Source organism: Cibotium barometz, chromosome 28 (assembly GCF_041138505.1).
Source record: "Cibotium barometz isolate CiBa-2024 chromosome 28, ASM4113850v1, whole genome shotgun sequence".
Lineage (NCBI taxonomy): Eukaryota > Viridiplantae > Streptophyta > Polypodiopsida > Cyatheales > Cibotiaceae > Cibotium > Cibotium barometz.
Genome location: NC_141073.1, coordinates 28128392 through 28149379, shown reverse-complemented (window position 1 = coordinate 28149379; position 20988 = coordinate 28128392). Strand labels below are relative to the sequence as shown.

General features: G+C 40.7%; 1 protein-coding gene across 2 annotated transcripts; it reads left to right on the top strand.

Annotated features, from left to right (window-relative positions):
• Positions 1 to 2208: 2208 nt before the first annotated feature.
• LOC147622705 (uncharacterized) lies at positions 2209 to 7775 on the top strand. Of its 2 annotated transcripts, none has more exons than XM_086822309.1 (10): positions 2209 to 3010; positions 3236 to 3393; positions 3483 to 3577; positions 3677 to 4323; positions 4427 to 5290; positions 5614 to 5774; positions 5882 to 5958; positions 6052 to 6199; positions 6782 to 6931; positions 7145 to 7775. In XM_086822309.1, exons 1-10 carry the CDS (start codon positions 2764 to 2766, stop codon positions 7481 to 7483), a joined length of 2886 nt encoding a protein of 961 aa, XP_086678435.1. In that variant the 5' UTR covers positions 2209 to 2763; the 3' UTR covers positions 7484 to 7775. The 2 variants fall into 2 exon arrangements, with proteins under 2 accessions (XP_086678435.1, XP_086678434.1); XM_086822308.1 differs by having other exon boundaries at positions 4424 to 5290.
• Positions 7776 to 20988: the final 13213 nt, after the last annotated feature.

Below are 20988 nucleotides of genomic sequence, written 5' to 3'. Positions count from 1 at the left end.
ACACCCCCTTCCCCTCCGCCCCCACAAAATACCTTCTTATACTCCCCCGGTCCCTCCCTCCCTCCTTCCCTCCCTCCCCCCCGGAAGAAAAAGCCCCACAAAATACCTTTCTTTCTCATTATCCCTTTTTAGCTCATATACTGCCTTGAATATTGAAGGAAAAGAAATAGTAAATGATTTTTTAAATTAATTTTAGTTTATTAGTAGGCTTCTAAGATTCAATGTAGTAAAAATTTAGTAGGCTTCAATGTAGTAAGATTTTAGAAAGTTTGACAATAAAATCTTTTGTTTTTTAATCTAAATAGTACCATACTCTTGCATTTTTAAAAGTGGTAGCTTTTGAATTGGCCATGATAAGAATATTGTGCAAATTCTTTTCCCTCTTTTTGTAACCTTTGATCTTGAAAGTGGTCTCTTTGAATTGGCCATGATAAGAATATTGTGCAATGTTTTTCCCTCTTTTTGTAACCCATTGTTTTGGATTCTTGGAGTGGCCTATTGAAAATGGAGAGTTATGTTGTCAAAAAGCAAATAATAGGTTTCTCTTGCTCTTGCACCCTTGCTAGTACGAGATGTATAAAGGCCTTAAGAGTCTCATCCCATGATCCTTCTAGCACCTTCTTGAAATAAGCTAGCATTCCTGAAGGAGAGATCACAATTTTCTATGATTAATAGATGAAGAGTTGTCCTAGCTTTGGAAATCATTTTAAGATTGAAAACAAATGAGGGAACTTAACCACAACACATAGATATCTTAAAGAGAAAATTTTGACGGTGATAAGAGTTTTTTTTCAGCTCTTCCAAAACTTGGCAGATCAGAGTAAGATTTTGATATTAACTCTTTAACACTTCTCATGGTACTAGTTTCCTCTCAAGGACATGGACCTAAGACAAAGTTCGAAGCATCCTCTACAGGAAAGGGCGTGAAAGCTTCTCCCATATCCAAATTTGTACACAATGTTTCTCTTTACATATCAAGGCATGTCCAAGGGCTAGTTCATGCAGGGCAGTGGGTGGTTTGTGGCTTGCAAATTGATGCATGGACAAGGTCCAGTTCATGCAAGGCAGTGGGTGGTTTGTGGCTTGTAAATGGATGCATGGACAATTCACATGGGGTTAGTTTTTGACCACTAGTTGAGTTTTGGTGGCAATTGGCTTCCTTCAACTTAGATGAACAAGTCACCTCATGCATTAATGAGCTACAAACATGATGTGGTCACTTCCCACCTTTTTCTACCATTATTACTGCTTCCCTCATTTGAAAAAAATGGGAATCAAAATCGGTTCCACCAAGTCCTTCCAAGGGCTTGTTCACACAGAAAGGCTACTCTTGGCAACAACTGGATCTGGAGTCCCAAGTGGGCAACCACTTCCCACACTATCTGAATTGAAAAACGGAGGCAAGCTCATTTGTATGTGTCTGTGTATGTGGCAAATTAATGTTCGCTTGTTTACTCCTGCAAGCTACAAATAAACACATACACATCTAATATTCGCGTGAACCAACAACGAACTTGGATATACCACCTAGATACCCTTGGTTTCAACTCGGGTGAAGAGGCACCCAATTGTGGTTTTGATTGGGCTTTGGCAAGCACTCAAAGCGCAACCTCGTGATGTGCGTGAAAAGGTTGCAACATGATACAGTTTCAAATCACAGGGTGAAAAGTGATGCAACCATCATGAGGATGGTATCATGGTAGAAACCAAACCTTCGAACTCATGAAAGTGGTGCCACACACTACTAGGTCTAACACGGCTTCAGAGTGCCGCTCTTGGACTCAAACAGAGAAACGCTTTTGCCATTAGAGCTTCGTAGTTCTTGTTTTAGTGTGAGAGGTTTCATAAATAGGTTACTCTAGACTTTGGAGGGCATGGTGAATTTATGGCCGCATGTTAAATTCTCACGCAATTTGAGGAATTCTCACGGATAATTTTGCGGTAAAATGACAAAAAATAATAATTTGTAATTTTGAAATGGGCGGGGGAACAAACAAGAAGAAGAGAGCGTGTGGCCCTTCTGGTCGATAACATAATGATTTCCAAAATCCACTTTTTGGCGGTTTTGACTATAGACGGCCGGTGAGCGCCCCGGCAACGCAGGTCATCGTTTGTGCACGCTTTGGCCGTGACGGCGGCGTGACCCCCTGCCGCCCGTGACGAGGGTGTGCGCTGGCCTTTACCGCCAACCGGCCTCACCGGTTGCCTAGTGTACGGCCGTCGTCTTCCTAGACGCTCAAAAAGTCAGAAAGCTGCTACACTCTCTAGCTCCTCACAAGGAATAGTAGTAGTGAGGAGGGACCCGGGGCCCGGAGGGTATACAGTATACTCGTACTACTAGTCTACTACTACTACTATACTCTCTCAGAGATCTGCCCAAGCTGCATAAACAATGGCTATGGCAGTGTACAGGCCTACCCAATCTCTGCAACACCGACTCATTCTTTCTGACCAGTAGTCGTAGCAGAAGACCTCTGTTTCTTCAAGAGCTGGCTATGGCTATGACAGTTGCAGTAGCAGAAGACCGCTTTGCCTTCAACAGCTGGCTATGACTATGCCTTCTGCTACTGCTGCTCCTTGATTCTTTCCAATGCGAAAGCATCTGCTCAGTGAAACCTTGCCTGCCCTAACTTGGAAATTTGACGGGAATAGCTGCCTTCCTGGGACCTCTTGCTTGATTTCAGTTCTGTCTTAATCTCACCTCCATAGCCCACCTTGCGATGTAGGATTACTTTACATCTTAGCTCTGCGTGAGAGAAGAACATGCATTCATCTCTAATGCCAGGCCCTGCTGTCAGCAAGAGCAAAAATGAGGGCACCAGCAGTAGGTTGAGAAGCAATTGCCAAGGTTCCATCGCTCAACCTACAACGTTCACAGCAGAAAGCGTTGTTGTCGCAGTGAACGCAGGCAAAGAGATCACCAAGCACGCACTGGAGTGGGCCCTCAGCAATGTGGTGCAAGCAGCAGATCACATCACACTTGTTGCTCTGTTGCAAGCAGGAAGAAATGGTGATTACGGGCATAATCCCTCCATTTTCCCACCCTAGTATCTGGTTTAAACCACGCTAAACCCCCTCTGTTAGCACCTAATTTCTCTTAATTCTCTGTTAAACAGCCAATGTGTGTTGATTTTGATGGAAGTTTAATAGCAAGAACAGCTAACCTTACCTCAATCTCTTGATTAAGCAACCCTTAACCTGCCATTGCGTAATTGGTTTTCATGGACTTTATCAGGAAGAAAGCTATGGAGCCTGCCCAACCTAGCTGGGGATTGTGCCAATAGGTCAAGCAAAGGCGGGAAAAGTGGGAACGTGAGAGAGATGAAAGACGAGGTGACTGAGTCTTGCTCCCACATGATGAAGCAGCTGCACAAACTCTGTGATTCTAAGCAGGTGTGATACATGGATCTTTTGTGCTCATTATCACATAGCTTAACTTCATACCAATTTTCTGCTTACACCCGCTCTCTTAACCTTCACAGGTTAAAGTGAGTGTTAGGGTAGTCCCAGGCGCTACCAAAGGGGCAACTGCCATGGAAGCTCAGAGAGTGCGAGCAACTTGGGTTGTGCTAGACAGGCAAGCTTGCCACATTTGGTGCAGTTGCTTTTCTTTTTGGCATCTTTCCGGCTTTCCTAACCATTGTTTTCCTGCTTGCTTTCCTCCCCCCTTCTGCAGCCAGCTGAAGAAAGAAGAGTGCAAATGCTGCATGGAGCAGCTGCAGTGCAACCTGGTCTTAGTGAAGCGATTCGATGCCAAGATTCTACGGCTCAACTTGAGAGCCTCTTCAGAAAATGGAAGAAATCTTGCTGAACACCAAGCATTAACCTCCACTACAGCCACCATTGTCTCTGCGGCCAGTTCAGAAGAAGCTCTCCTGCAGCAGAGAGAAGCTCTCAGCAACCATGTCTCCTCCATCCATGGCAAGATAACCTACTCCATCTCAGAAGAAGCCACTTCTTCCAGCAGCCCAGGAGTGAGAACCCCTTTCACTGCCACCGACAAGGGCACCTCCTCCGCATCTAGCTCTGAGCCGGGCACATCTCCTGTCACCAGTGCCGAGGCAGTGAAAACCTGCACAGATCACAGAGATGAGGATGCGTTGATCATAGAAACAGACTCAGCCTCTGATTATGGCCTCGTAGATGCCCCGTCTGATGATGAATCTAGCAGTGATGAGTCGTGTGCTGCTGTTATCACCCGCCGCCTGGTCTGCAGAACTGCCAATGCCAGCCCTGAACACAGGTCGAAAGGCTCTACTGTGAGGTACTTCAGGCCCTGTGACCTCATGCCTCAGCCATGGCTTGATTACAGCTTGACAAGTGGTAAAGATCTGCTTTCCATGTCTCTGTTATGAAGGTTTTCTAAGCATGATCTGTTTTGTGTTTTGGTCTTCTGATTTGTTTTGAATTTTTACATTTTCAGCAGCCCAAAGAGAAAGTTACTCAGTGGATCCATGGATGCCAACAGCCAAGACTAGGCCCAACTCTGTCAATGCTACCCCCAAAGGGAATACAAAGCATCAAGTGAGAACCTCTACCCCTGCCTCCCCGCTAGACTCCTCTAAGAGATTAACAGGTAATTCCAGGCTATCATTGAGCATGAGAGAAGGTGGCTCAGGCCTACATAAAGGCAACCCATCGGTTGAAGAGCTGAAGGGGAACAATCCATCTCATCAAAGGCACCATCGACACCTCCAGTCATTGAACATAAAGCCCAGCAACTCTATACAACCATTTGAGCTGGACAAGGGCACTTGGTCCAAAAGAGTGCTGACTACACAGGACCTTATAGACAAGTTCTCTAGGTGGGATCAGGAATCTGGGCTTGAACCTGAACCACAGGATGGCATTCTCCCCAAGCATGGGGACTTGGAGCGAACCTCAAGTGTGAGAAGGGCCATGTCCTTATCAAGGCATGTGCCTCCGGGTCCTCCCCCATTGTGCTCAATCTGCCAACACAAGGCTCCAGTTTTTGGCAAGCCTCCAAGGAGGTTCACGTATGCTGAGCTGGAGCTTGCTACTGGAGGCTTCTCTCAGGCAAACTTCCTAGCCGAGGGGGGTTTCGGGTCTGTGCATAGGGGTGTCCTGCCTGATGCCCAAGCTGTGGCTGTTAAGCAGCATAAACTTGCCAGCTCTCAAGGTGATATTGAGTTCTGCTCAGAGGTGGAAGTCTTGAGCTGTGCACAGCATCGGAATGTGGTGATGCTTATTGGCTATTGCATTGAAGACAAAAGGCGGTTACTTGTGTATGAGTTTATCTGCAATGGATCTTTGGACTCACACCTTTATGGTTTAATCTCTCTCTCTCTCTCTCTCTCTCTCTCTCTCTCTCTCTTTTCAGAATGTTTTCTTTTGATTTGTAAACTTTGCTCAACAGCTCCATGGTCTTTATATTCTGTGTTTTGCTTCATAGGTCATTTTGGCCTTTCATAGACGTTAATAGAAATCTCTCTCTCTCTCTCTCTCTCTCTCTCTCTCTCTCTGAGCATGCAGATACATGTTGCCATGCTAACCTTGGCACATAGCTATTAATTAAAAATCTTTTCTCTGCGTGTTTCAGAGGTTCCTGAGATGATTGTTTTACCTAAACTATGGTTTTTAATGCTTCTGAAGGCAGAGATAAGGATTGCTTAGAATGGCCAGCACGCCAGAAGGTTGCAGTTGGGGCAGCTCGGGGTCTGAGATACTTGCATGAAGAGTGCCGTGTTGGGTGCATAGTCCATCGCGACATGCGGCCTAACAACATCCTTCTAACCCATGATTTTGAACCTATGGTAAGCAAAACTGCAGCTGCTGTACTCCCTGATAAATGCCCATCTTAGTAAGCCTAGTGAATATATGCATTCCTTTCACCCTTGTACATCACATGCCTCTCATTCAGGTAGGAGATTTTGGTCTAGCAAGGTGGCAACCTGATGGTGATCTTGGGGTTCAAACACGGGTCATCGGGACTTTTGGGTGGGTCAACACACATTTTGTAGCCTGTGACACTACAAAAATGGTGATGAAGAATTTAATGCTCTAAACATCTGATATGATTATCTTTATCAGGTATTTGGCACCTGAATATGCACAAAGTGGGCAGATTACTGAAAAGGCAGATGTCTACTCATTTGGTGTGGTTCTCTTGGAGCTAGTAACTGGGCGAAAGGCTGTGGACTTGAATCGGCCAAAGGGTCAGCAGTGCCTAACTGAATGGGTCAGTAGTGAATTATGAAAATGTAACTTGTTTCAGAGTTTGTTGATGAGTGTAGCAGTTAAAACACAGGAATAGTCATGGTAGCTTAATTGTGGCAACATGATTTCTATAGTGGACATGTGGTTATACATGAGTGCTCACCCACTCTTGGTGCTGATGGCATGCGTAGGGATGTCAAAGCCATAGTCACAGTCCCTAGAAACGTGTTTCTCTGTTTCAGGACCCCATCCGTTTCCATGGCTTTCTCTTTTCGCAAGTGATATTGTCACAGGAAACGGCCGTTTCCACCCCTAAAAACTCGTTTCCCCATTTCCATTCCTCGAAGATTTCCGTTCCTGTTTCTCGTTTCTGGTGACTATGGTCAAAGCACCTAGTCTGCTCTAGATGATGTTGATGAGAGCCCTTCAATGCCTTAGCCAGGCCAGGGGACCACATGTGAGACAAATGATGGCAGCTAAGTGCAGGGAATGGAACTTGAACCCGGGGCCCTAGCCCAATGTGTGCTTCCCCCCGTCCCCCCCCTAGGAGCAACGAGAGAGAGAGAGAGAGAGAGAGAGAGAGAGCTATGTACATGTCTTGCAGGCACGGCCTCTACTGGATGAGCATGCGTCTCAAGATCTAATTGATCCTCTTCTGAATGGGAGATATTCAGATCATGAGGTTTACTGCATGCTGCATGCAGCGTCTCTTTGTGTTCGGAAAGATCCTCATCTTAGGCCACGAATGTCCCAGGTATAGCAAAACCCTTGCCTTTGGATTGCTGTATAACATGATGTTTGTGCTAGAGTTGACTAGGGTACACACAAACACACACAAAACAAGGGCCTTATATTTGTACTAGAGTTGACTAGGTTCTCACTCTTTCTCTCTCTCTCACACAGTGCACACACACTTACACACACATCCATCTTCAACTTATGTGATCATGTTGTGCATTGAATGAAGGTTCTTCGGATACTGGAAGGTGATATCGTGATTGACAAAAGTGGCTCGTCCACACCATGCTATGGCAGCAGCAAGGTGGCCTATGATACAACTGTGTATGGCAGCCGCAGTACCCGTATGTTCAATGAGTATGTAATCAACCGCATAGCAACACTCAGCCCTCCTCCGATCAATTTCAGTGGCTCCCTTGGTCCTGAGTCACTGGTTGGAAAGCTTTCAGCTAATCGTAAAGACCCTCTTGCATGCCACAATGGTGGCAAGTTATGCTATGAAGCCTTAAAAGCTGCTTACAAGGACAGAGGAAATTCTCGAAGGATCTCCTATGAAGACATGATGTGAGCAGGCTTGCATTGTTTGCACAAGTCTACTGCGGCGAAACCTCTTTGTCCTTTGGTCACACAGTGTAACTACTAAGAGAACACATGCCTGCTTGTATTATAGGTGCTGTTAAGGGCAGTCTCACTGAGAAGGCAGTCGAGTTTGCTTTTAGAGTATCTCTAGTGTATTATATGCCGATTTTTGCCGTGCTTGTGTTGGTATTGGCTAAAAAGCTCGGATATGTAAGATAATATAGCCTAGTGAATGGTGGTTAGGATGTTTTTGGGGCTACACAATTACATTGTTTACACAATCTCTCTTTATATGTGTATGGGTGTGTGTGTGTTCTATCCTATGATTAATCACCATCACCAAAACTTGGTGAATGACTAGTAGACCATCTTCTCAAAACATCAATAACAACTTCTTTCAATTAAATGGGAATATTTCTGTTGAAAAGTGAAATAGTAGCACAAAGGCAATGTTACAATTGTCACTCCATAAAATTGAGGGGAAATAATTTGCTTGCCACCATCCCAAAAACAAAACCAAAAAAAAGTACTTAGATTGGTTAGAAGGGAAGGAAAGCGCCAACACCTTTCTCCCATTGTTATCAAGTTGGCAACTTCTTAGACTTCCAAAGAAACAAGGTGTTCTTAACTTCTTAGTGAGGCATCATACAAGGTACAAGTGTATGTTTGGGCATGTCAATCTATATACACATTTTATGAGATCCCAATCATTACACAATATAGTGTGAAAGCACTCACATTATATATACAAGGCATGGATATTTAAACAACAAAGTTGAAAAAACTATGGGACCAACTTTCCAATTCTTGAAACCAAACTAGACTTTATTTAATACAGCAATGCACTATTTTTACATCTTGTGAGACCTAGTTTAAGGAAGGAGTTCATACTCTCCATTATGACCAGGTTGTCAACAAAAAATTAATGTCCATGCATTAGTCCCATACTTCAAAAACCTTAGGACTAAGGGGAATCCTTGTTGGATAGATGTCCTTATTGGTCACAAGTAGGCGAGATCCAAATACACACCCAAAATGAGAACGGAGGGCACAAGGTTGAGGGCTACACAACAAAAACAAGCAATATCATAAGTGAATTGCATCTCGCAATGTGAGTAAGAATTGATCCACTTACACTGACTAAAATGATAAAAAAAGATTAAAACAACATGAATAAGAATGTAACATGAATTTTGTTTAGCTTCCATTATAGGGTAGCCCTGTTAATAACAATGTATAGGGTGTCACAACAATGCATGATGTGCTAGCATAAGGCCTTGTGTGAATGAGGTTAGGAGAAGTAAATAGGCTATATAGAGATTTGATGTTGTTCCAAGGCTAGAGGCTAGAAGGGAACACATTCTCATTGAAAATCTATTCTATGACATCATAGTGATGTTATCCTTGATTATCTTGCATCTAGAGAAGTCACACACGTGTGCGCATGGTTCATAAGTAGGTGGAATCACCTTCCAACAATAAGCTCACCCCCAATTGCACTCCCTTGCCCAATGACGTAGCATACAAAACAATGAAGTGAGGAAACCAAGAAAAGTAAGTGTGAGTGTGTAGATGTATGTACGGGTAGGTGAGCCCAAACAAGAGAGTTCGGTGTACAATTTGACCTAGTTACACTACCACTTCTTGCTCTTTTAGCTAAATGAACCTCTTGTTTGGAATCATGTTTGGCACCTTTAACATCTTTCGTGGGAGTAATTACCAAAGTTAGTTTCTCCCCCCATGCAACACCCAACACCACCCCCCCCCTCCCCCCCCCCTTCCCCCTTGTATGAGATAGCCTTCTCCTCATAGAGTGGCCAGCCAGAGGAGAAGCGTCCATGCATCACAATAACATAATTATGGGAGGGATTAGAGGCCACACATGGGCTAGATAAGATGGAAGACGATTAGAACGATACCGATAGCAAAATCCACACTGTTATCATCAGGCACCCAATTTCTCACAAATATGGGACTACCACTTTATAAATTCATGGGCCAAAAGTCAAATTGCATACCAACCACCATCATCATACAAAGGGGCATCCACTCATGAATATACGAAGAAGTGTTTGTGTGTGAGGTAACAACACAATAATAACACACCTTTCCAATAAAGAATTGTGTGTGTACAAGAAGATGTAGGGCCATACATGGGTTACTTTCTTGGAGATGGGTTTCTTTTTAAAAGGAAGCAACTATGTATACCTAAAGATCATTCCTTGCAAGGAGATAACAAATGCAACAAGGGTTATTCTTCAATGAAGTAGTAAGGCATCACATGTGGTTTACATTTGTCAATAACTTTAGATCTAGATACAAGATTTTTGAGTCATTCTTGGAGAAGAAGACAAAGACTAATTTACTTTACAACTCAAGCCATTATGTAAAAAATTAACGGGAAAACAAAAATAGTAAATAAAATCCATGTAAATATGCTAAAATGTATTACAAGAGAAAAGCGACGTATTCCATATCACAACAAGCAGGGATTGCCTATATCAATAGTCAAAAGAAAACTACCGGATTATCACGTATGGGATGAACCCAAGGTATCCATCAAAAGTGAGCATAAGAAATGTGCAAGAGAAAGGTGAAAGTGTGCATCAAATCAATATTGGGAGAGATTACAAGATCTCTACAATTGCACAAATCATTAGTTGGAAACACAAAATAATAGATACAACATAATATGTAAATAGAACATGCAGACAAGAAAACGAAGGATAATGAGTTTATAGAAGGTGATTATGTAGCAAGGAGTAAAAGGAGAGGAGACAATTCACATATGTGAGTATAACAAGTTAAATAAACAGAAAAATGGACCACGTCAATCCTAGAAATACATTATACCAAATGTTTATAAAGTGGAATTATGTACACATTGGAAAACCAATTCTATTCAATATAGCTCATTTGTTTGCATACAAAGGGAGAAAATGAAGAAGAGAAATGCGAGATTAAAGATAAAATGTAGTTTTAGCCTTCCGAGGTGAGGTGAGGTGAGGTGAGGTCAAGAGGTTTCCTTGGGCGGAGGGGGGGGGGGCGAGTGGCTGCTTAGCAATGGGGAGGACGAGGGGATGGTGTCAGTTGACAGGGTGGGGTGGGAGAGAGAGTCTCGGCGGCGAGAGATGGTCGGTGGGGAGGGTGAGAGGAGTGGTCGGTGGAGAGGGGGACATTTGTTTTTCCAAAATTTGCCCCCCCCCTCCTCCTGTTGTTAGCCAGGTTAGGAGGGCATTGGTCGGTGGCAAAGAGAATTGGTGTCCGGTGGCGACAATGGCCAGAGAGAGCTCGGAGAGTCGCAAAAATTAGTGAGTCGGAGCGATCGAGGTGAGAGCTACGACGACCAACCTGACGATCTTCGTTGGCAGAGGCCGAGGTGACATTTGACCTGGTATGAGAGTGGGCGGAGACCGAGGTGACGGTAATGACAGACGACTCGCGGTGATGAGATGACAGCTGACTCAACCACAGCCGACAGAGGTGAGGTGACGGAGATGACTGGCCGCTCGACGATCGGCGGTGATGAGGTGATGGTGGTGTAACCCAACGGTGGCCAACAGAGGTGAGGTGACGGAGGCGATGAGACGGCAGTGACGGATGACCCGGTGGCCAGCGGAGGTAACGGCGGGGCAAAGACGAGGGTAACTCGACGAGCCAACAGGGATCGGTGAGGTGGCCAAGAGGCAGAGAGGTCTTTTATAAAAATTTATTTTGGTAAAAACGAGGGAGGGGGGGGTTGGGGTTCATTCTCTTTGAGAAAAAATAGATAAAAGGGGAGGACATATCTTTGTTGGTGAGGGGCTTTGGGGTGGGGGGAAAGAGATTTGGTTAGTGGGAGGTAAGGGAAGAAATTCAGAGACCTTGGTCGGTGGGGGTAAAAGAGACATGGTGCTAACCAAAGTAAGATGCAAAGAGGGGGGGGGGGGGGAACTAGCTCATGCAGAAAAGAGGCATGGTGCTAACCAAAGTAAGATGCAAGGGGGGGGGGAACTAACTCATGTGGGGCACATAAGCTATCAAGGCCTTTAAGCCTTCCGAGCTTTGAGGCCTCTGGAGCTTTCCGGCACTTCGGTGATCTTGGAAAAGGAGATAAGAAGAGTAGAAAAAATAGATAAATTGAACTTGGAGGGGAAAAGCAAAGCCCTTAGGTAGCACCTGAGCCTTTAGGGCTTCTTAGTCCTCCAAGGCTATGGAGCTCCTAAGCTCTGGGTGCGGCAATTCAACTTGCTCTCTACACAGCCCAAGGCCAATACTTCTTCACATGAGATCTTTTGACTAATGAAAAAAATGCCTCTTGGAGCAGGATTGCCACCACCTTGAAGATTCCCTACCATGCATTTGGTTCTTTTTAAGTACTTGGAATTGTAAAGCATGGATAGGTTCCTTCTTTGAATTGTGGTAAATGAAGATGCTAGACAAAGATGACAATTGTGCTAGGCTTTGTAGTGGCACTGCTCTACTAGGGTAGCCATACAAAGATGATGGTCAAGCCAAGCTTTTTTGTAGTGGCATTGCTCTACCTAGGTAGCCATATGAAGATGATGGTCATGCCAAGCTTTGCGGTGTCATTGCTCTAACCTGGGTAGCCATACGAGCAAACTACCGAATTTCTTCTAATACCTCTAGTTGCACGTGTCTAGTCATATAGGCTATTGCAGAGCTTAGATCTTTAAGCTTTCTCACTCTAGGTAATTCTGCATTGAATTCAAAAGGTAACATGGCCTCCATGCCAAAAGCAAGCTGAAAGGGGGTATGTTTGTGGTGTGGCCTTGTAGGCTATACACGAGCCCAAAGCACCCCCAACAAGGTTTGGTTCCAACAATGGTTAGAGTGCTGCTCATTGGGCACTTGGAGCAACAGCTTGCCCAACACTTTGTTCATGCACATGAGAAGAAATAGTGTAAGACTTGGTAACGAGCCAATAAGGTGTCAATTACCTCATTGAGAAAGTGCTTACCCCTATCACCGATGGGGCTACCAAACCAAGTGATGATGTGCTTGGCAACTGTGAGGGCGGTGTTATCCCTTATAGCCCTAGCTTCTACCCAATTTGTTGCATAATTTATCACCATTAAGATGTACTCGTATAGCCACCCGAATGTGACTTAGGTGTGATGGGTCCCATGAAGTCGATGCCCCAAAGCTCAAAGGGCTCCCAAGGTAGTGACGTGTGTAGGGGAAGATAATTTTGGCAAGTCATGAGAAATGGGGTAGCAACAAGTTTAACCATTGCAACTAGTTGGGAGAGAAAAATTAGTCACACAACAAGGCATTGCTATTCTAGTCCATCATTATGGATTGATTAACACATATGAGGCAAGTTCTGTGAGAATTGAGCCCAAGAGGAGATGAAAGAAGGCAAACTTGAATTTACAAAATAATGAGAAAGGTATGTCCAAAAAGCTTGCAAAAAGAGGCTTATTTATAGGCTATAAACCTTTCTTTCCTCACCTCATTACTCCCTTTACATGGCCCCCTCACCCTTCACATGTATCATAAAACTGTTTTTCAAGTGTTTAAGTTCTTACAGCCTTGTTAGCTTCCAAGGATTATAATAATAAAGCTTCCAATCGGGCACTTTTGCCTAAGCATTTTTATATTCGAAGATCACAAATCTATCAATTTCAAGGTGTACACAACCAATTTTGAAACGGGACCCTTTAATCTTCTTGAAGAGAATAATCAAAAACTCATAAATTATATCAAATATTAAAACAACTACTTGAATTAAATTGAAAATTAAAGCATAAAACAAAACATAAGGCAAGAGAAAGAAAAACATCACCATCAACACAATCAACACCAGGCTGGGTGCAATCTTTCCCCCCTTGTGCGTGGCCTTCCCCCACACAAGGGTATTTAATTAGCTTTTTTAAAAATAGGCCATAGCCCCCAAAAATATACAAAGTGTGCTTTTAGAGAGCACGACACTCTTCCACAATAAAAATAGAGTGTCCCAAAAATTGGGGCTAGGGTAAAGCCTTTAGGCTTTAATAAATTCAACATTATAAATGTATTTTTTCCAATGTATCAAAATGGAAAAATCAACTACTAAGGTTACTAAATATGATACGCATAAGAAACATTCTCCTCGACATTATTCATCAATCCTCATAATCTTCTTCACCTGAAAATATAAGCCCAATTAATAATTAAATTAATCCCACAAATATTAAACAGGCACAAACCATAACCAACTCATGACTACCAGGCGTAAGTACTCCAGGAATCACCCTGCCAATACAAACCTAACTGATAGACGGCCCCAAGCATACGTCATATACCACACGTATTAATATTTATAGTGGTGTCACCCACGATATTAACCTAGCCGGCATGACGCAAGAGTAACCTAGGCGTCCCCAAATTACTCAAGAGGGGAAAATAATATTCTTAAAGAGGACTTAAAATAATATTCTTAAAGAGGACTTAAAATATATTCTCATTACATCCCTCTTGCTTGAGTTTGCAATTGCCCTCAATTGCAGGTTTGCTGGGTTTGAAAAGAACGAAGGATCTCTGGATAAGCTCGGAAAAATTTCTCGGGCATCCATTTTGCATCTTCTTGAGGATGGTTTTTGAATGTCAAAAGATATTTGATTAACATGGATCATAATAGTCCCCCCTATTGGGAATCAACTGTCCTCAGTTGTACAATCAATGAGTGGATGGCTTCATGGCACAAGTGGAGGACGAGATCATCACATCAAACAATTTCTGAAAAATAAAACCAAACAAGTGAACGCATGTGAAATGTATCTAAGTGTCCCATTCCACAGAGGTACCTTCCACATACAAACACTCGTTGGTGAAAGATAGAAGACATAGATACGTCTGGTGTAGCCATGTAAAACCAATCTAATGTCCCATACCATAGATTAATTCCACACGACACTACCTTAAGAACAGAAGTTTGAGACAGAGTAGCTAATTCCCTCTGAAACTTTCATTCTTACATAACTTTTCTCTATCCTCAAAATTAGACTACAAGTCTTATTCCAAAAATGAATTAGGTCGAAATGTAAATTCTTATCAACTTAAGATTGAAAAATAATCACTTACATTACTGTCAATAACTTGATGAATTCTGGGGATTTGTTCTTGATCTTATTCTTGTAATTGTCTAACTAAATTCTCGGGATTTGTTTTTGATCTTAATCTTGATGAATTCTCGAGATTTGTTTTTTATCTTAATCTTAATCTTGTAATTGTGTAACTAAATTCAAAAAATATAATCTTTGAATAGGTTTATAATTCTTGAATTTGTGAATATTACTTGTAAACAATGAAATCTAAAGGGGATCTTGATCTTAAGCTTAATCTTAAACTTGAAATCAGAACTTGAAGAAAGATAGACATTTTGCGCCCTAGTTGATAGCAAGAACTTGATATACTAGTAATGAATCATGGCTTAGATTAAAAATACTTGAATGGACGAAAATTGAGAGATTAATCATAATTGCAATTCTTGAATAAATCTTGTTCTTAAGGGGTTTAAATCTTGTGGTTGAATATATCTTTGACTTAGAGCAATTCTTGGTCTAGAAAGAATCTTGTACTCGAATAGATCTTAAACTAAAACACTTGAAAATTTAAACAAAACTTTACTTGAATTGGTATAAACTTCGTAATTGTGATTGGTATACAACTTAAGCTTGGTTTCTAGTCACTTGAGAGCTATTTCTTTACTTTTCTCATCATCACTAAATTCGATGGTGAAGCAATTGATAACTTGAATCAAAGACTGGAGAAACTTGCTTGGTTCTTGAATCTTCAAATTGGTCTTAATCTTCTATGAAATGTCTAACAATCATTTTTACTTGAATTTGGGCAACTAGATCTTGAAGATAACTTTTGCTAATCTTGTCTCGATCTTTCTAGTTAGGTCACAGTATCTAAAATTCTTTTCAGGAGCTAAAGTTTTCTAACTAGGTCTAGAAGGAAAGAATATTCAGACGACAGATACAAAAGCAAACAAAGAATTGTATACAATAAATAATTTTTAACACATACCTCCACCTTTGGTTAATGTGTCGAGTGCGTTAACCTCTTTGGTGTCAAGCTCGTCCTTTGGTGCAATTTGGTTCTTCTTTTTAGTTGGGCAAGATTTAGCATAATGTCCCATCATCTTACACCTGAAACACTTGACAATAGACAGCTTGGATACGATGTCATTGGTCGGGCTATGCATGTCAGATGCTTCCACAGTTTTAACTTTCTTCTTAATATATTTGTTCATTCTAGACAGATGTCGTTCAATCTTTCTTTGAAAGTTGTCCCGATGCTCTCGTTCTTGATTCAAAAGAATATGGAGAGAATCAAGCTGTTCCTGAATAGTACGACGGTGCTGCGGATATTCACCCATTTCCTGACAATTAAAAGGAATAGGAAAAATTTAAAACAAGAGAAAAGATAGGATTTCTTATCTCATATGGAACGTCGAGCTAGATGTGAGTCCTGCCAGGTTAGCTCAATACACAAATGCATAATTTTTCAAGAAATAATCCATGTACCCTTTAAAATTAGAAAACTAGCCGTAGGTTAAAGTAACATTTTAATGATATCTTCACTAACAAGCTGTTAATATTATTCGGACTTCATGAGGATTTAGAAAACAACATTATTCACAAGAATTTGACTAAAGTCTCAAAATTTCTCTTGAGGTAAATTCTAAAAATCTGTAGAAGAAATCCAAACTAACTATATGTACATGGGATCCTTTTCCATAAAATATGATGGGAATAGTCAAAAAAATATTTTCTTTTGTAAAACATTTTACTGATCTCATTTGTAAAGCTTTAAGCTTATTTGAAAGCTTTTAAAGCTTAGTCAAAAGCGTAAATATATCTATGAAGCTTTTATGCTGATTAATAAACTTAAAAAACTTTTAGCTAATATAAGCTTTATAATAACAAAGCTTATTTAAAAAAAAAACTTAACAAAGCTTTATAATAAAAGTTTTTTCAAGCATTTCTCAGCCTGAAACTATCAGCTCAGCTAACCCAAATTTAGAGAAGAGGTGATATATTTATAGATATGGTCCCCCTTAAAAAAATAAAAAAAATAAAAAATCAAACCTTTATACTAAGCTTTATCTTATAAAGCTTTTAATATCAAACTTATTAAGCTTATTAAAAAGCTTATGAAAGCTTTACTATAAAGCTTGTAACCTGGCCAATGCCCAATGCCAAACGCTGGAGCGCAAAAAGGAAACAGCCCACGAAAAAATTCACAGCATCTAATAGAAAATAAAAATAAACATTTTAAGCTTATAAAGCTTTTAGCTAATATAATTGGGGTCTGAAAATTCCTTCCCCCCTAAATTCGCAGCGCTCGGCGTCGCCGGCCAGATGGAGACAGGAGTGCGCTGCCACCCGGGTATGAAGGAGAGAGAGAGAGAGAGAGATCAATTGGAAATTATATATATATATATATATATATATATATATATATATATATATGGCTTTTACTCATTTCTCACAGACTACTGCGCTTTTACTAATTGAGAGAAATTAAGAAAAATCAATCACCTCCCACCCTTGATTATAGAATTCAGACAGCCTTATTGGTTTAGCAATCATGCTATGACCCTCCATGCTCCTCTACTTGCTCTTTCAATCTGTACGGACAGATTAAGAAGAGGATTAGTGAAGAGGAAGGTGGTTTTATTTTTTTGAAAAACCCACTAATGGTTTTTCACCTAGTTTTACCCTTTGGACAATAGATTGATGGAGATTGATTACCCAATGGTTAAAAACAAGCTTTATTTCATCCATACATAAACAAAAATCCCTAAACATGTTCTTCTTTAATTTAAATTCAAGAAAATTACCAAAATCACCTCTGTTTTTGTCTCTTTCACCTCTTTTGATCGCCTTCAAGAAAATTAAATTACACCAAAGCTCTGATACCACTGAAACGGGACCCTTTAATCTTCTTGAAGAGAATAATCAAAAACACAAGAGAAAGAAAAACATCACCATCAACACAATCAACACCAGGCTGGGTGCAATCTCCCTCCCCTTGTGCGTGGCCTTCCCCCACACAAGGGTATTTAATTAGATTTTTTAAAAATAGGCCATAGCCTCCAAAAATATACAAAGTGTGCTTTTAGAGAGCACGACACTCTTCCACAATAAAAATAGAGTGTCCCAAAAATTGGGGCTAGGGTAAAGCCTTTAGGCTTTAATAAATTCAACATTATAAATGTATTTTTTCCAATGTATCAAAATGGAAAAATCAACTACTAAGGTTACTAAATATGATACGCATAAGAAACATTCTCCTCGACATTATTCATCAATCCTCATAATCTTCTTCACTTGAAAATATAAGCCCAATTAATAATTAAATTAATCCCACAAATATTAAACAGTCACAAACCATAACCAACTCATGACTACCAGGCGTAAGTACTCCAGGAATCACCCTGCCAATATAAACCTAACTGATAGACGGCCCCAAGCATACGTCATATATCACACGTATTAATATTTATAGTGGTGTCACCCACGATATTAACCTAGCCGGCATGACACAAGAGTAACCTAGGCGTCCCCAAATTACTCAAGAGGGGAAAATAATATTCTTAAAGAGGACTTAAAATATATTCTCATTACAAATTTATTTTCCATCAATATTTTATCATTCCCACGTCAATCACCCCTAGTTAGTGTACACGAACTATGGTTATTGGGTCGGTTCGGGAAGTGTGGTTTTTTACCCTATTACTAGGTGGACAAGTTTGATGATTCATTTTCATAATCCGTCTACTCCAATATTCTTAAAATATTTGAGATAAAAGTATTGATAAGTTACATGACCCAATTCTTATTCCAAATATGACTAGCTTTTAGATTTCCACCATGGGGGTTTACTTAACACTATACTGGAGCCAAATTATTTATTAAATATCTCACTTATATGGAGTCCAAACTTAGTTCCATTTTTACCCAATAGTGGCCACTTCGAGTTATGAAGATGATGTACAGGGTAGCTTTTATAGCGACTGTCGAGTGTGTATGGCTGAGATGCCTTTTAGCAGATCTTGGTGTTGCGGATAGTAATCTCCTACCTCCATCTTCACTGACAATAGCTAGAGTGTATTAGCCATTAAGAGGAACCCAATGTTTCATGCTTGCATAAAGCACATTGAGGTGTATTATCATTATGTCAGGGAGAGGCTCATTGTAGGAGAGATCAACCTAGCGTATTTCTCTACACATGACAATGTGGTAGATATATTCATGAGGGCTCTCTCACGAGAGAAGTTTGAAGCTTTTTGTAAAGCTTTGGGCTTATTGTTGCCATTTGGAGATTGATCAGCCACATGATCCTTTTACATGTTTACATCATCAGTATAAGGGGGATTTGTAGCATTTATATGGTGGTAATACATAGGCTAATAATGTGTTGAGACTCTTTTTTCATTTTAGGATGTTTTTTTCCCCAAGTGTATGTACGCACTCTTATGAGTGTATAAGTGACCTTATCATGTCACTTCACGTGCACTTCACTCATTCTCATCAATCTACTTTGAGTGTTTTTCTTCCATTTATCTCTCCTTGCTTTGCTTCATCTATGTGTGTTCTACATTGATCTCCACTCCAACAGTTTGTACATGGGGATGCTGTAAGTATCTTCACAAACGGTTGCAAAGTTGGAGAGGGAAAAGTTATGCAGACTTCCACCAGCAAGCCCTTGCCAAAAGGATATATTGGGGTTATGGTTGAAAATATATTCCTATGTCCCATCTATTTCCACATGCTAATATGAACATGCTTGAAGACATTCTCAAATCATTTAGAATTTTTGCCAAGTCAAGTTTAGTAAGTTATCCCACAATTTTATACGTGTTTATCTCATTTCAAAACTTGGTTGTGAAATGTTTGAGTGGAAAATGTATAAGGCAATGGGAGATACATTTTTTCCTACTCCTCAAGGGAAGAGCTCTTCTATATCAAAAGAAGATATCCTCAATTCCCCCATCTCCAAGGAAGAGAAGGAATATTGTTATTCAAAGCGAAAGTGAAAGATTACGAGGTAGAGATTGAAAACAAAGAAAGGGAAAGAGAAAAATCTAACAAAAAAGAAGGAATTCAAAGACAACTCTACACACGAGGCTGGCAAAATGAAGAGGAGGATGAGGCTTACAAATAAGACATATTCGTGATAAACTATGACAAAATGAAGCTCACATGGATGTGGTACATGAGAGGTCTTAGATCGATTCATATAGTAAACAGAATACTGATCACAATGCATATTTGTAAAGAAACTCCAAAAGACCTTTGAAGAATCAAATTGAGTTGTATTTATACGTAATGAAGGCAACATTTAAAGTGAGAAGACTACTTTCTTTAAGATAATCCATAACATCCTACTTTCTTTGACATTTTATTTCCTTCGATCTCTCCTTTCTTGGCTATTTCTCCAACACATGTTTCTTTCTTCAACTCTTCCCACCCCCGCCCCCATTTTTCTCCCATTCTAAGGTCTATCTATACCTTAAGTTTAGGGTTTCACATTATAACATATACATAGAGATAAGACAAAAGGTTACCATCTACTACCAGCATGATAGCGTTTCACATATATACAAATAAATAAAACAAATGGTCAACATCTATTATTGGCATGATAGTAATTTGTGATCCATGTAAACACACAAAGTAGAAGAACGTGAAAGAACGATGGTATCCAATTGGGGTAGAGAACATGGTCCTATCCATCTTTGATCAATAGTAGGTGGTGAGGTACTTTCTCTCAATGTGAAGCTCTTAGAGTCTTTGCATCGATCGAGAAGACAAGGGTTTTTTTTTTCAATCTTCCTATTGTTGGCTTTCTTCACTTGATTAATCTTAGTCATCATTGATCAAAGACGAAGTTAAGGATCAAAAGAGAAGGGTAATTCCTCCTTTCTAAGGTTAAATCCATTGAGATCTTCTTTACAGGGATCTTCATGCTCACTTGGAGGAGATAGGGCCTTGCAAAAATCATTTTCAATTACAAGGGAGGGCTCCTAGGAAGTTACACAACAGGAGACATTGAGGTGAGACTTGTTGCATATTTCTTGGGCATTCAAACCCACTTTGTGTCTGTCTTTGGGCATGGGATTGCATTTTGGATGGCTTGGGCTATGATTTTTATGTGCCATTTATTAGGTATATAATATCCATGGTGGGCCCGTAAAAACAGACGTTTCGGCACATCCAACATTATTTTGGGTCATGCTTCAAGAAGTTATGCATGAGAAAGATGGTCTCAAAAAGTTGGTGCCTTGGTCATTGGACACTGCAAAGACCAATATGTAGTGTTGACATTGTAGCATCATTGTAGCATAGCAGCTCTTTTGGAACCCATCTAAGAGTTCTTGTGGCTAACACAATTGTTGTTGTTTTTTTAGAGATGAATTGGAGGTCTAATGCTTAGGTGAAGGAAGTAGCTTACAAGGCATCTTGGTTAGGAGCTTCGATGGCTTTTTAGTTAGTT